This window comes from Bubalus kerabau, chromosome 23 (genome assembly GCF_029407905.1).
Source record: "Bubalus kerabau isolate K-KA32 ecotype Philippines breed swamp buffalo chromosome 23, PCC_UOA_SB_1v2, whole genome shotgun sequence".
In the NCBI taxonomy this organism is placed as follows: domain Eukaryota; kingdom Metazoa; phylum Chordata; class Mammalia; order Artiodactyla; family Bovidae; genus Bubalus; species Bubalus kerabau.
Window position 1 is genome coordinate 11,173,443 of NC_073646.1, and position 17,231 is coordinate 11,190,673.

General features: G+C 45.4%; 1 protein-coding gene across 1 annotated transcript in view; it reads right to left on the minus strand.

Moving 5' to 3' along the window:
• The window catches only part of LOC129638166 (uncharacterized), a 154,118-nt gene extending 142,985 nt beyond the window's left edge, over positions 1-11,133 (minus strand). Inside the window, exons 1-4 of the mRNA XM_055562730.1 lie at positions 11,067-11,133; positions 6,160-6,213; positions 4,681-4,841; positions 521-591 (exon numbers count right to left, since the gene is read on the minus strand). Of these exons, the coding sequence (XP_055418705.1) occupies positions 521-591; positions 4,681-4,841; positions 6,160-6,213; positions 11,067-11,133 (353 nt within the window). The remainder of the gene's footprint in view (positions 1-520; positions 592-4,680; positions 4,842-6,159; positions 6,214-11,066) is intronic.
• Positions 11,134-17,231: the final 6,098 nt, after the last annotated feature.

Here is a 17,231-nt window from a genome sequence, read left to right on the forward strand (position 1 = left end):
GGAGAATTCCAGGCTTGGCTGGGTCACCAAGGGGAGCTTGGCTTGGGAAGGGAGAAAGAAGCTATGGGTCTCCAGGGAAAACCCCCATCTCAGCAGGGGGGAGGAGGAGAAGGGCAGGCCTCAATGGGTGCCAGTGTCTTCCAGAATGTTCTTAAGGATGAAGCCCAGAGGGTGCTGGGAAGACATAAAATCTGGACATGCTGAGAGTGACAGCCAGGAAAATATGGGGCGAGAGTTCCTTCCTCCAGATAAGGGAAGGCCATCTGAAGCTCTTTGGAGCCACTCAAGGCTCCCACATCACAACAACCCCCAGTGGTCCTCATCAATGACCTGGGTGTTTACAAGGTCAAAACAAAGATGGAATCCTCTTTGAACTTCAATCTAAAACGGCCTTTCTCTGCTGTAAGGGGGTTACCCTAATTGGATTTTTTCAATACAATCTGGTACACCCAGTGGCCGTCGGAAAAGGGAGCCGGGCTCATGTATGCAGCCCCATGGGGAGCAAGGCCCAGTGTCTTACCTCAAATTCTCCGACTGCTTCAGAACTACCACCTTGGACCCCAGGATGGATGTCAGCTGGAAGTGCTGGAGCTGAAGCAGGATGCACTGAGTTGGTGACCTCTCCTGGGATATTCCAGGACCACACCAGCGCCCCCTCCCCCACCTAAAGTAGTTCTGGGCCCCCTCGTGATTCATGCTGGTGAGGGAGGGGTAGGCAGGGAGATCTGCCCCTTGAGCAGAAGGTTCTAATGTGAGGTGGTAGATGTTGAATATCTCCAGGGTAAATAATTTAAACAGTCAGGCCCCTCTGTTCCCCACTCACTGTACAGAAAGTTCTCATTAGCTTCTTCCTCATTGCAGGTGGATTCTTTACCAGCTGAGCCACCAGGGAAGCCCAAGAATACTGGAGCGGGTAGCCTATCCCTTTCTTCAGGGAATTTTCCCGACCCAGGGCTTGAACCTGGGTGTCCTGCATTGCAGGCAGATTCTTTACCAGCTGAGCTACCAGGGAAGCCCCATTAGCTTCTCATTTTTCCCCACAAGGCCCTGGAAGTTTGACTGAGAGATTCATATGGCTACACAGTATAAACAAAAATAAGCTAGGATTGCAAAGCAAACAAAAAATGCTCTGTCATCATGAATAAAAGACTTGGATGTCCCCAGATCGCCATGGTTTCACACATGTGTGTACTTATTGCTAAAAAAGATGGACTCTCTAAAGATGAAAAATAAAATCACCCCTAAAACCTGCATCCCGGGCTTCCCTGGTGGCTTAGTGCTAAAGAATCCGCCTGCCAATGCAGGAGATGTGGGTTTGATCCCTAGGTCAGGAAGATTCCATATGCTATGGAGCAACTAAGCCTGTGCACCGCAACTATTGAGCCTGTGCTCTAGAGCCTGGGAATAGCAACTACTGAAGCCTGAGCACCTTGAGCCCGTGCTTTGCAACAAAGAAGCCACTGAAATGAGAAGCCTGCACACCGCAACTAGACCATAGCCCTTTAGTCACAACTAAGGAGAAGCCCAGGCAGCAACAAAGAACTAGAACAGCCAAAAACAAAACAATTTTTAAAAACCCTGCATCCCTAAGCTGACTGATTTCACTTTTATTATTATTAGAGCAGTTTTAGGTTCATAGCAATACTGAGAGGAAGGTGCAGAAATTTCCCATGTACCCCCTGACTTCCGCATTATCAACATCCCCCACCAGAGTGGGACATTAAGTCACAACTGCTGACCCTATACTAATACATAACCATCACCCAAAGCCCCTAATAAAAATGAGGGTTCCTTGGTGTCGTACATTCTATGGGTTTAGACAAACGTATGATGACATGTGTCTGTCATTATAGTATCACATAGTTTCTTTGCCCCGTGATTTCACGTTTTCAGAGTAACTAATCCTGGGCTTCCCTAGTGGTCCAGAGAGTGTGACTCCACCTTGCAATGCAGGGGACACCGGTTCGATCCCTGGTCTAGGAAGATCACACGTGTCGTGCAGCAACTAAGCCTGTGTTCCACAACTACTGAGCCCAGAGCCCATGCTTAGACTCCAAGAGCAGCAACTACTGACGCCCACGTGCCTTAGAGCCCGAGCTCTGAAATGAGAGAAGCTGAGGCAATGAGAAACCCAAGCACTGCAGCTAGAGAGAGCCCACTCGCGATGACAAAGACCCAGCATAGCCAATAAATAAACTATATATATGTCATTTAAGGGGCACAGCGCTTCTGCTTAGGATGATGAAAACATTCTAGGGGTGGAGCGTGGTGATGGTTACACGACAGGAGTATACATATTGCTATTGAAACACTTGAAATTATCAATTTTATATTATGTATATTTTACCATGATCAAAAAAAAATCAAAATAAAAAATAAGAAGAAACCGGGCACAAAAGAGAACTTCCTGCATAACTCCATTAAAGAGAGGTTCAAAGATGAACAAAACTAATCCATGGTGCTGGAACTCAGGGGAGCCTTTAGGAGAAGGGACTGGAAGAGAGAAAGAGGGAGGTTATGGGAGTTTCTTGATCTGGAGGTGGCTACACAGGAGTGTTCAATCTGTAAAATTCATTGTCCTGAATACTTACGTTCACCCTTTTCCTACAAAAATATACTTAATGGATTGCCTCCTAAGTGGCTGTAAATTTTCCATTTATGACACAATTTTTATTTTGCCACACTGTGTGGCTTTTGGGATCTTAGTTCCCTGACAAGGGGTCAAACCTGTGCCCCCCCTGCAGTGGAAGCATGGCGTCCTAGATACTGGACTGCCAGAGAATTCACTGTGCCACGAGTCTCTGAAATGAGCCCCTTCTTTCTACCCTTGTCAACATTTAACAGTATCCATTTTTTTTAACGCTAAAAAAACAAACAAACAAACAAAATTGCAGCAGTACATAATTTGTCTTGTGAAGACTGTGGAAAAAACAACCCCTACAGTTTTGATGGACTTTAAAGGACAGCAAAGTGGCAATTCTGACCGAAACCAATACTTGGATAGTTTAAGAAGTCAGAGGCAGCTCAGAGCCACCTCACAAAAGACTCCATCCTGTGGTCTACATGAAAACATAACAAAGCAGTCTTGAGAAACTCTCATCAGCAAGCACTCCAGTCAGTTCAAAAACCCCTTACAAATGGGACATGAGACTTCAGTGGAAACTAGGCAGCCATTTATGCAGAGTGGGAAGGTTTGTCCAGGAAACACATGAGCGTCATCAGAAAGAGACCAGAGAATAGTCAGGCATGTCCGCTTGCAGGAACATGAGAAAGCTTCAGGAAAATCTTGATGAAAAAGATTTTCATCACTACAGCCACTAAGAGAATCTAGCTCATAATTCCACTTTGACCTAACCCAGTACCACCACTGTCCACAAAGGCAGACCTCTTTCTACAGTGCTCCACTTAATTGCACTTCCCAGAAACTGCTTTTTTTTTTTTTTTTTTTTTTTTACAAATTGAATGTTTGTGGCAACCCTGCATTGAGCAAGTCTTTCAGTTTTTCCAAGAGCATTTTTTCATTTCATGTCTGTGTTACATTTTAGTGGTTTTAACAATATTTCAAACTTTTTCATTATATCTGTTAGCATGGTCTATGATCAGTGATCTTTAATCTTACTACAACTCCCTGAATGCTCAGATGATAACTGTCTTCAGCAATAAAGTATTTTTTAATTATGTATTTTTATAGACATGTTATTGCACACTTAATAAACTACAATTTAGTACAAACGTAACTTTGATATACACTGGGAAACGAAAAAATTAGTGTGACTCGCTTTATTTCAATATTTGTTTTATTTCAGTGACCTAGAATCAAACCTGCGATCTCTCTGTGGTATGCCTGTACAGAGATGCCCAGGGCAGGCCTGGAGTCCCCAACTGGGTCTGGGCTGTCCATCATAGTCTGCTCCTTTGCTTACAAAGCCTTGATTTGGTTTGATTTTGCTCACCCCTGGGACCTACAATTTCCCAATTGTGACCCTCCATTTATGGTTTTTCCAGTAGTCATGTATGGATGTGAGAGTTGGACCATAAAGAAAGCTGAATGCCAAAGAATTGATGCTTTTGAACTGTGGTGTTGGAGAAGACTCTTGGGAGTCCCTTGGACTGCAAGGAGATCAAGCCAGGCAATCCTAAAGGAAATTAGTCCTGAATATTCATTGGAAGGACTAATGCTGAAGCTGAAGCTCCAATACTTTGGCCACCTGATGCAAAGAACTGACTCATTAGAAAAGACCCTGATGCTGGGAAAGATTGAAGGCAGGAGAAGGAGACAACAGAGGACGAGATGGTTGGCTGGCATCACCGACTCAGTGGACATAAGTTTGAGCAAACTCCAGGAGATGGTGAAGGACAGGGAAGTCTGGTGTGCTGCAGTCCATGGGTCGCAAAGAGTTGGACACAACTTAGCAACTGAACCAAACTGAACTGATTCTCCCAAGGACATAGCTTGATCTCATCCTGTGGCTATACCTGCTCCAAGGAATACCCTTCACTCCTTCTTTAATCTCTACTCCTCCCAACACTGGATCTACCCTGGCACCCTCTACAACCAAAATGGTGCCACATTCCCATGTTACTCTAGCACCCTCACTTGAATTTGATTTCAGGTGCTATGGCTTCCCTATGGCCCTCCCCCATGTCAACATGACCCCCTGGTTACTCAGTGATACTCACCTGTAAGGCCATCTGGCAAGGGCCAAGCACATCAAGGGTGACCAAGCCTTGCAGACCAAGGCCACTCCCCTCCACCTGGGCCCCCTGCAGGCTGGTGCTGGTGTTAGTGGAAAAGTGATAGATGTATCTGGTGCCCACGGGGAGGTAAGGATCAGCTGACCCTGGAGGGCAGAGAGAGGGCACACAGTGTCACCTTGACAATCTGACACCTTCTGAGACTCAGCTCCAGTTGGACTACTTAGGCATCCTAACTGTCACCTTCCCCTCTCATCCGGCCTGTGAGCTTCCTGCTCCCAGCTCAGGGGAAGGCTGCAGACCCCAAGAGAGTGAAGAAGAAAACGAAGATAATCACAAGGAGTGCTTAATCAATGTTACCTAGTGTTTCGCGTGCTAGGCCCTCTTCTAAGGGTTTTCTACACTCAAGTTTCTCAGCCTCCATGGTATCAGTATTTTGATATCATATAATTCTGTTGTGGGGGCTGTTCTGTGCATTATAGGATGCTCAACAGCATCTCCAGATGCCAGTGGCACGCCCCAGTTGGGACAAGCAAAACTGTCTCCAGACTTTGCAAAATGTCCCTGGTAGATACCGTCATCCTGGTTGTGAACCACTGATCTATTTTACATTAGCTTTTGGAAGCCTCATAACAACTTTGAAGTGGGTACTCTTATTTTCTCCATCTTACAGAATTGGAAACCAAGGCTCAGAGAGGTTAACTAACTTACCCAAGGTTGCAGAGCTGGAATCCAAACCTTGGCTGTCTGATGATTCCTCACCTACTGCCTTGGTGGATATCAGCAGGGACGGGGGGTGGGTTGGATAGAGTTCCCTGATCTTTACAGAACACAGAGCAGCAGAACTGGCTAGTCTGGAGGTATTGGAGATACTGGGGATGTGGGGGAGGTACTCTGGGGTAGATCGGATCTAGAGAGCAGAGAGTTTGTGATTCCCGAAACTTCTATCTAGACCACAGACCAATTGTGAAACACCATTAAAGTATTAATTATGACAGCTCATCCTTCTCCTGGGCTTTGAAATTGAATGAACACATTCATGTTCATTTCTTTGTGCTCAAAATATAACCACATCTCACATTCCGAAAATGCTTCCTTCTAAGCCATTTGCCTCCAGTTTCTCTCATCTACTCCACCCCAAGATGCAAATAGAATCACTTGGCTAAAGATTTTACTCCACCTGAGGACCGCAGAGTATGAGGGAAAGCCCCAGGGCTTTAGGGCTGGGATGGTTTAAGGACATTTTAACCTGAGTGTGTGATTTGCTTCTCTAAATGCTGACGACTGGGTGGCCTTTGCAAAACCAGTCTTGCTCTTCCCCACTGGTCTCCCTGGGAATGTGGCTGAGGCCCTCAGGGGTTGTCCCTAATTAGACCTGCCATGATCAGCTTCGCCTCCCCAAACCCCTGCCACACCCTGTCTTGAGTTCACAAGAAGTGTGATAAGGTCTCCGGAGAGACTCACCTGTGCAGGAAGTCATGCAGGAGGCCGCCTGCCCCACCAGCGAGTCTGGCATTTCTGAAATCACAAATCAGATGGAATCAGGGCAAGGCCAGGAGGAGACATGCAACAGCCCCCTCCCATGGGCCGCTGACCTGCTCTGGAAAGAGGACATTAAAGGGGCCAGGGGGACAAAAAGAGATAATTCCTGCTCTCCTCTCTCGCGTGGATCCAGGAGTAACCTCCGTGCGCCCTCCAGCCGCCCCACTCTTCCCCATCTTGGGTACTAATACCAGTGTCCTCCTACTGCTCGAGCTGGCAACCTGGAAGCTGTGCTTCCCCTTCCCTCTTATCATCACCCCAAGCCCCACGTGTCGGCAAGTGCTGCCAATTCCATCAGGTCTCCAGCCCCTCTTCCCTCGTCAGCTCATCCCTCCTTCCCTCCATCCACCTCTCTGTGGACCCCTCCCTCCCTCCAACCATCTGTCTGTCTGTCCCTCCCTCTATCCACCCATTCATCCCTCCTGTCATTCATCTATCCGTCGGTCTCTCTCTGTCCATCTTTCTATCCATCTATCCATCCCTCTCTCCCTTACTCCATCCTTCTCTCTCTCCATTCACGTCTCGATCCCCACAGCCATCGCTCCAGGCAAAGCCTCATCTTCTCTCACCTAGACCACGGCAGTAGCCTTCCAACTGTTCCGTGTCCACAGTTCATTCCCAACAGTTACAGCCATGTTTTAAAGCCCTTAATCTAATCGCATCACTCCCTGCGTAAGAGCTCCTAAGTCTCTCCCCAACCACCCCAACCCACATGCATTCATAATAAAATCCTTCCCAAGCCAGCCGGCCTCTGTCTGCCCCTTTGGCCATATCTCACCCCACTCGACCTCCAGCCATGCTGCTCCTTCTCCAGCTCAAGGCCTTTACACATACCGTTCCCTCTGGTCTCAACACTCTTCCTCCAGTTCTCACACCCTACGCTCCTTCAGACCCCAGCGTGAGCATGTCTCCCTGTCCAGAGTAAACCCCCCCTTGTCAGTCCCTATCTTAACATCCTATTCTCTTCACAATGCTTATAAAAATGCTAATGACTTCAGTATCTTGGTCATCTTCATCAAAACTGTATCCCTGAGTGCCTGGTTCCCAGTCGATACTGGAATGAATAAATGAATGAATACATGTAGCATACAGCACTTATCATGTGCCAAGTGCTGTTCCAAACAAGTTATATATTCAGCGCCTTCAATCCTGACAGTTGCCTGTCGTGAGTGCGATTATTACTCCCATTTCACGGAGGCCCAGAGACTGAGACACAGTTAGTAGAGGAGCCAAGGTTTGGACCCAGGCATCCTGAGTCCACAGCCTTAACCACTACATTGTTACAAAGGAATAAGTGAGTGAATAAAGGAATGGGTGAACCAAAAAAGGCAAGCCCGGAAGACTTTGGCAATGAAGGATGGTATCTGGCTCAGCTCCCTGGTCGATCTCATAATACCTCATTCACCCACCATCTAAGCTGCAGGACAATGAGGGTATGAGCAGAAAAGCCAGGGACCTCCTCAGGCTGCCAAGGATGCTCTGCTGGGGACCCTCAGACCTCTTCCCTGGCCCGTCTTCTCTCCACCCGCCCATCCCAACCCTCACCTGAAGACTCCCCATTTCCACCTACTCCTCATTGTCCTTCCTTCCAGCCACATACCTGGCATTTCCTGGACATCATCCATATCCTTTCAGAACAGCCTTAGCCAGGGGTCCATCTGCAGCCATTTTCATAGAATGACTTTCCAGTAAGAGCATTTGTATTCTCAAAACCACCCTACTGTGCCTCAACTGGTAATCATGACATGTGCCAGCCTGTTTTTAATCCCTTAAGAAAAATATAGTTTCCCAAAATGGGGGCAAAGTATATTTTATGCCATTTCATTTAAACCTTTGCAATAATAGAAAACAGTAGGGTATTTGGCAGAGTTTTTGCTTCCCTGAATGTTTTGGCTCATCCAACAAAATACTCTTTGCATTAAAGTAGAATATCAATGGATAAAATCACATTTCAAAGATATTTAACTCAATCAATTTCCCTGCCAACTTGCCTTCAGCTCTTTGATCACTTGAACCCTGGGCTCCAAATTAAACATGTTCGTGCATAACCATTAAACTCCCAGTTGTGCACAGATCCAGCATTCAGCTTCTTTGTTCCACCGATAACCTCTGCATCGGCTTTTTCTGCCCAGCTACGCCAAGAGCAGTGATGCCTGCAAGCCCGGGTCTACCACGAGCTCCCAGGAAGAAGGGGTGTTCGGAGAGCATTCTGCTTGAACAAAGTCTGTTTCCCTTCCATTTTTCAAGCACTTACAAAGACATATCTAAAGCTTTAAAAAAAAAGTTTCTGAAGAACAAAGACCATTCAATTATCCTACTAAAAGTATCAACCAAGAAGGGGGAAATGTTGAAAATGGGGGAGTGATAAATCTTCCCATCACTTCTAGGGAGAGACTGGAAATGGACTGAAATTGATGTCATCTCTACCACTCAGGAATGAAATCGAGCCTCATTTCAGCTTTCTCAGAGGTCAAGTCTGATTCCCATTCATTTATTTACCCAGCCAGCACAGACTCACTAGGCACCAACTGTGTGAGAGGCAAATAGGGGAAAATACAATGAGTAAAACAGTTGTGACGGGACCTGCACTGACTGGGAAGTATCTGCCAGCCACATGTGGCTAGTGGACATCCGAAATGTAGCTGGTGCTATGAAGAAGCCTTTCGTTTTATGTAATTTTAATAAAATTTAAAACCTATGCTCAAGTCAGTTATCGGAAAACTTTTTAATAAATTTTTTTAATGTTTTAATTGGAAGATTATTGCTTTCCAACTTTGTGTTGGCTTTTGCCATACTCCAGTGTGAATCAGCCGTGGGTATACACATGACCCCTCTCTCTTGAACCTCCCACTCCCCGTGGAAAACTTTAAAAGATGTTTGAAATGACTCAGTATGTGAAAGAATTGGGGGTGGGGATTTGAGCTAATTTTTATTAAATGATGGAATCGTCGTTCTCCACAAAGCACATTATATAAAACAAAGTGATATAGTACTATGATGGAGAAGGCAATGGCAACCCACTCCAGTACTCTTGCCTGGAAACTCCCACGGACAGAGGAGCCTGGTAGGCTGCAGTCCATGGGGTCGCTAGAGTCGGACACAACTGAGCGACTTCACTTTCACTTTTCACTTTTATGCATTGGAGAAGGAAATGGCAACCCACTCCAGTGTTCTTGCCTGGAGAATCCCAGGGACGGGGAAGCCTGGTGGGCTACCGTCTATGGGGTCGCACAGAGTCGGACACGACTGAAGCGACTTAGCAGCAGCAGCAGCATAGTACTATGATATAAGCCTAGTGTTTTCAAGAATTCCTTGCATGTTTAGCCCCACTCTTGCCTTATCACATTCTACAGAATACACCATAAATAGTCTTGCTTCATGTCCAAATTTACCTTGTTTAATAAAATCTGAGGATCCATGCCTTGACTTTAACCCCTACTTCTGTCTTACCCAGAATGGTTGAGATAACTGTTTCATATCTCCCATCTTTACTGTCTCAAATAAGTACTTCTCCACTCAATACTAAAACCTCATCATGCCCCACTCCCAAAGTCAAAAGCATAATGACTTCATTCATCTCTTTCAACTCAACATTTTAAGATATCTAATAAGAGAGCAAGCATTTGCAATGAATATTTAACATTCAAATGTTCTAAGTATAAAGGACACACTGGATTTCGAAGAACAGAAAATAAAACTCATTAATAATTTCTATATTGATTACATTTTCTAATGATATTTTAGATATTTTGGGTCAAGTACAATAACTGGCCACCTGATGCGATGAGCTGACTCATTGCAAAAGACTCTGATGCTGGGAATGATTGAAGGCAAAAGGAGAAGCGGGCAGCAGAGGATGATGAGATGGTTGGACGGCATCACTGACTCAATGGACATGAATTTGAGCAAATTCCGGGAGACAAGAAGGACAGGGAAGCCTGGTGTGCTGCAGTCCATGGGGTAAAAAAGAGTCAGACATGACTTAGCGACTGAACAACAATTACAATATACTTTTACATTAATTTCAGGGCTTCCCTGGTGATCCTAGTGGTTAGGAATCCACCTGCCAATGCAAAGGAGACAGGTTGGATCCCTGGTCCATGAAGATTCCGCATGTTGTGGGATAACTAAACCCACACATCACAACTACTGAGCCAGTGCCCTGCAACAAGAGACGCCTCTGCTAGGACAATGGACGCTTACATATGTATGGCTGAGTCCCTTTGCTGTTCACCTGAAATGACTTCCACAACATTGCTAATCAGCTAAACCCAGTACAAAATTAAAAGTTGTTTGTTTTTTTTAAAAAGCCCCCACTCACAACCTGAAAAAGCCCATGCGCAGCAATGAATATCAGGGCAACCAAAATAAAATTTTAAAAATGCTTTAAAATTTTACCTTCTAACACTTTTTAAATGTGGCTACTTGAACATTTAAAATTACATATTGGCTTGCACTGTATTTTTAGTGGATAGCGCTGTCTTATACCTTCCTGCAATATACAGACAACAAATTAAAGTTCATTTCACATTGTTACCGTGCAGACTGCTAAGCATCCTTGCACACAGGCTTGGGGAGCCTAGAAGTCAGCGTTTCCTCACTCAGGATTTCAAATCTGGACTCTGGATTCCAGAGGATGTTGGTGGAAGATGGGAGTGAGAGAGAGACGAGAGACCCACTTGTAATCTCTCCTTCCTTCTCCCCCCATGAAAGGTAAAACCAAGAATGTGCAGAAGGACCGGTAAACTGGCTATAAAAACACCATCCCAAGTGGATTTGGGCTGCCGCCCCTTCGCCCCAACAGAATAGGATTGAGCAACTTTACTTACTCCCTGCAGTCGCTGGCACGAGCACCCAGAACAGGACCAGACCAAGGAAGCCCAGGAGCGCTGGCATTGCCGCTGGCCCAAGGGAGCCCCACGCCACCAGCCTTTCTCTGCAGGGCAACTCCAAACAGTCCAGAAAGGAGCCTTCTCTCCCAAAGGAGAGGGTTCAGCTTCAATCCACTCTCCCAGCAAGCAGGGGATGGGAAGGGGAGGAGGGGGCTTCCAGGGCAAAGACCCAGCCAATCAGAAGCCTCTAAAAAAGTTCTTAGCCCCAGGAGGGAGGGAGGAAGGGGGTGCTTCTGATCAGTGAGGGGGAAAAAAATCCCTTTTCTGTCTAGGAAAAAAAGAAAAAGATTTGCCTCTTCAAGTCTTGTAAATAGAGCTCTTGGGGCAGAAGGCAGTGTAGCATAGTTGGCCCTTTTTTGTGTGTGGTCTAATGGATAGAACATAACATTTATCATTTTAGCCATTTGAAAGTGGTAATTTGGTGGCATTGAGTACATTCATGACATTATGCAACCATCACCACCATATTGAGTTCTGAGGTCTGATTTGGGGTTTGTTATTCCCAGTACTTAGTTAGGGTGGGCAAAGTAAACAGAAGGGCCAGCCTAGCCTCAGAAATGGCTCTCCACAGCTGAGGGGTCTTATTTCCATGCTTCAGGCCCAAGGCCTCCCTCCTGCACACATGAGGACCACCAGCACAGAAGCACGGCAAGTCTTCTGGGAAGCCTGAGGGTCCACTCACACATACTCCCAGGCTCCCTGCCATCCACCGGCACCCCCTGGTTTTTGGGCTGCAGGCAGCCGAGCTCCTCAGCTACCACCTCTTTCAGCCCCTGCAGGTCTCATGGACTAGCCCCTCCTCTTATGCACCTGCTTCCACAATAAGTGTGCTTTCCTTTTTTTTTTTTTTCTTTTTTGGCTGCAACTCATGACATGCGACATGCAGGGAACTTCCCTAACCAGGGATCGAACACATGTCCCCTGCAGTGGAAGTACAGAGTCTTAACCACTAGACCACCAGGGAAGCCCCACATGTGCCTTTTTACAAACCCCTTTGAGATGGGTGGCAGAATGGTAAAGAATCCGTCTGCCAGTGCAGGAGACGCAGGTTTGATCCCTGGGTTGGGAAGATCCCCTGGAGAAGGAAATGGCAAACCACTCTAGTATTCTTGCCTGGAAAATCCCATGGACAGAGGAGCCTGGCCGGCTACGGTCCATGGGGTCGCAAAGAGACATGACTGAGCACACGTGCATTGAGATAGGTCATACAATTCTCCCATTGAAAGTACACAATTCAGTAGTTCTGGTACACCCACAGGCTTGTATAACCAATACCAGCACCGATTTTAGAACATTTTCATCACCGTGAAAGATACTCCCACCCTCCCCAAGCAGTCATTCTTCATTTCCGTCACCCCAGTCCCTGGTCCCCAGTGGTCTGCTTCCTGTCTCCATGGATTTGCCTCTTTGGGACACTTCCTAGAAATGGAATCATTCAACTCGTGGCATGTTATGTCTGGCTTCTTTCACTGGGCACCACATTTTCAAGGTTCAGCCATGTACTAGCCTCTGTGTTTCATTCCTTTTTATAGCTGAATATTGTTCCATCGAGTGGGTAAAGCACATTTGTTTGTTCATTCACCTCTTAACAGTTAAATGTAGCTTTCTTAAATGAACACCAACTTGACTGACACGTTATGTTCTATGGAAATAACCAATTATGCTTTTAGACTTGGGCCATTTTCTCTTTTAAATTTTATTTATTTATGGCTGTGCTGGACCCTTGTGGCTGTGGGGGCTTTTCCCTGGCTGCAGTGAGCAGGGGCTCCTCTCTAGTTGTGGTGTGCGGGCTTCTCTTGTTGCAGAACACAGGCTCTAGGTGCACAGGCTTCAGGAGCTGCCACTCACAGGCTACAGAGCACAGACTCAACAGTTGCGGTGCACGGGCTTAGCTGCTGTGAGGAATGTGGGATCTTCCTGGACCAGGGATCGAACCCATGTCCCCTGCATTGGCAGGCGGATTCTGTACCACTGAGCCACCAGGGAAGCCCGAGTCATTTTCTTTTATATTTTGAAACCAGTAATTTCACCTTCCCTTCCTGCAGCTCAAGTACTTGTACTGCGTGAGCACAGAAACTCCCAACACACAGGGCTGAAGACGGCAATGGCCACTCAGCTTACAGCTGCCTGGGGCCCCACGATGCGTTATGGGCAGGGGGTGCTACTAAATACTGTGAGAAAAAGCAGGAAACGATATCCGACTGGGCTGGCCTGGATGAGCTAAAATTCTTGAAGGGAAATGAGATGCACACGCAAAACACATGAAATGTACTAAGGAGAACCCTAGTCAGGGAATCACTGGGAACAGCTTATGGAGGAGAGATTTCTCAGGACTTTGAAGACTTGATAGTAATATTGTTAGAAAACTATATACTTGTGACTGGGTGAGAAATAAGTCCTGGAACCTAATACACAGTACAGTGTTTACAGACAACAAAATGCTATTGTAAATACTGAACTTGCTAAGAGTCTAGATCTGAATTTTCCCCAACACTATAAGAAATACATTATATATGATGCTAAGGCTACAATAGCAACAATATTGCAGTATAAATGTATCAAACTAATGGGTCACATGCCTTAAGCTCATCCAATGTCAAGTGGCAAACATATCTCAATTTTTTAAAAACCTGTACAGGTACAAGGCAAAACACTCACTGAACATTAACTCATTCAGTCAAACCTTCCCACCGCCCACCCCCACCACCAACAACCCACCAGGTTGAACTAGCAGCATCCCATTGTACAAACAAAAAGAGGAGACACAGAGAGGTTAAGTCACTTGCCCAAAGTCACACAGCTTCTGAGGATTTTAACCCAGGGTTGCTCCAGGGTCCCTAAGCTTTTAACTTGGGCAGCTTTGCTCAGTGGTTGTCACTTTCTCCATCTTCTCCTCCAAGAGACTCTGGTCTCTGCCCACATGTCTAGATTCCTTCCCCTTTCACAGTCAGGAATCTGGAAGAAAACCTTACAGGGACTTCCCTGGTGGTCCAGTGGTTAAGATTCTGTGCTACCAATACAGGGGGTCTAGGTTCCATCCTTGGTCAGGGAACTAGACCCCACGTGCCTCAACAAGAGTTTGCTTGTTTGCAGCAACTAAAGATCCTGAGTGCGGTAACTACGACCTGGTGCAGCCAAGCAAATACAGATTACTTTTTTAAAAAGCAAAGTTAAAAAAGAACGGTTCAACTTTCCATATGGTGTTTCTCAGTTAACATAACAGCATCACAGTAGAGGCCTGGAAAACGAGAACCACTGGTGTGGGGGGCGGCTCTCCTGCTTCCTCTCCCCAGGACATTCTGATGACCATTTGGGTTTGCCATCACCCAGGCTACTGGAATTGACCAGGGTAGGGCTCCCAGCATCTCTGGCCTCGCTTCCCCATGTCCATCATTACCGGACAAAAACCTGATGCACTGGTTGGATGGAGCACCAGGATTCAAGGATCTGATTCACAATCAGCCTCTCCTAGCCAACACTTCCTACCTCCTCATCCTCCCACCAAAAACTAAGCTACTTCCTCCTTGAAAGAATTTGCAGGATTGGGGTGGCAAAGAACTGGAGGAAAGCTTCTAGTACTGAAATAAGGCAGAGGATAAAATAAGGCCCATCACTCCCAAGTCAGAGCTACCAAAAATAAGAAGCCTGCTTTTTAAACCACTGTGGATGGTGACTGCAGCCATTAAATTAAAAGACACTTGCTCCTTGGAAGAAAATCAATGACAAACCTAGACAGCATATTAAAAAGCAGAGACATTACTTTGCCTACAAAGGTCTGTCTAGTCAAAGCTATGGTTTCTCCAGTAGTCATGTATGGATGTGAGAGTTGGACCATAAAGAAAGCTGAGTGCCTAAGAACTGATGCTTTTGAACCATAGTGTTGGAGAAGACTTTTGAGAGTCCCTTGGACTGCAAGGAGATCCAACCAGTCCATTCTAAAGGAAATCAACCCTGAATATTCATTGGAAGGACTGATGCTGAAACTAGACCTCCAATCCTTTGGCCACCTGATGCGAAGAGCCGACTCATTGGAAAAGACCCTGATGCTAGGAAAGATCGAAGGCAGGAGGAAAAGGGGACGGTTGAAGATGGTTGGATGGCATCACCGACTCAGTGGACATGAGTTTGAGCAACCTCCGGGAGACAGTGATGGACAGGAAGCCTGGCATGCTGCAGTTCATGGGGTCACAAAGAGTCGGACACAACTGAGCCACTGAACAACAAAGACAGCCTGATTTTATAGAGCTGACAGGAGACGCCGCACTGTAGAGAACTGACCGGTAGGGGGTGCAGTGAGCTCTTCTTACGTGGGTAAAGACTTTTATAGGCGATGTACCCTTTATAAACACTTCAGCCATGTTTCCCCAAGACGTTATTTTTCACTTCATGGCAAAATCGACAGGAAGGCGTAGAGATTTCCCAAATACCCCTGCCTTCACGCATGCCTAGCCTTCCCCACTGTCAATATCCCCCATCAGAAAGGTACATTTGTTACCACCGATGAACCTTTGATGACAGATCATTATCACCTAAAGTTCGTTGTTTACCTTAGGGTTCACTGGGTGCTGAAAATTCTATGGGTTTGGACACATGTATGATGACATATATCCACCATTATAGTATCACATCACTGCCCTAAAAATCTGTAATCTGCCTGATCATCCCTCTTTCCCCGAGTCCCTGGTAACCACTAATGTTTTTACTGTCTCCATAGTTTTGCCTTCTCCAAAATGCCATGTAACTGGCATTGCACAGTACATAGCCTACTACTGGCTTCTTTCATGTAGCAATATGCATTTAAGTTCCCTCCATGTCTTCTTCATGGCTTGATAGCTCAATTCTCTTTCGAGGTGAATCCTATTTCATTGTCTAGATGTACCACAGTTTATATCACCTACTGAAGGATACCTTGGTTGCTCCTAAATGTTAACAATTACACTATAAACACCCATGTGGAGATTTCTGTGTGGATATAAGTTTTCAGTTCACTTGGGTAAATAGTAATATGATCCAGTAAATTGCTGGATCATATGGTGAGACTATAATTAATTTTGTAAGAAATCACTGCACTGTTTTCCAAAGTAGCTGTACTGGGAGTTTGCTGGTTGCCTAATGGTTACGATTCTGGGCTTTTACTGCCTTGGCCTGAGTTCAATTCCTGGCTGGGGAACTAAGATTCCACATGCTACACCGCACATCCTAAATAAACAAACATGTAATGGTATTCATCATTGTTTTAACTTTCATTTCCCTGATGACATATGATGCAAAGCATCTTTTCATATGCTTATTTGCCATCTGTACACGTTCTTTAGCGAGGTGTCTGTTAAGGTCTTTGTCCCACACTTTAATTGTTTCTTATTGTTGTTTCAGGGGTTCTTTAGATATGTTAGGGTAATAGTCCTTGATCAGATGTACTTTTTGCAAATATTTTCTCCCAGTCTGTAACTGATCTTCTCATTCTCTTGACAGTGTCTTTTCAAGGCAGACATTTTATATTTTACTTAAAGTCCAGCTTATCAATTTTTTTTCTTCCATAGATCGTGTCTTTGGTGTTAAATCTAAAAAGTCATCATCAAAGCCCAGGTCATCTAGATTTTTTCTAAGAGTTTTATCATTGTGACTTACATTTACATCTGTGATCCATTTTGAGCTAATAGGTGTGATGTCTATGTCTAGTTTTTTTGTGGGTTTTTTTTTGGCAAGTGTTCCAGCACCATTTATTAAAAAGACTGTTGTTGTTCCATTTTATTGCCTTTGCACCTTTGCCAAAGATTAATTGACTATATTTATGAGGGCCTGTTTCTGGGTTCTGCTGATCTATCTAATACCAGTATCACACTCTTGAATTCTATAGCTTTATTGTAAGTCTTGAAATCAAGTAGTGTCAATCTTCCCACTTTTTCTCCTCCAATATTGTATTAGCTACTCTGGGTCTTTTGCAACTGCATATTGCCTGGCAGGCTACGGTCCATGAGGTCACAAGAGTCAGACACATTTGAGTACACATAATATAAATGGTATCGATTTTAATTTCAAATTCCACATGTTCATTGCTAGTAGATAGGAAAGCAGTTGGCTGCTGTGTATTAAACTTTTTAA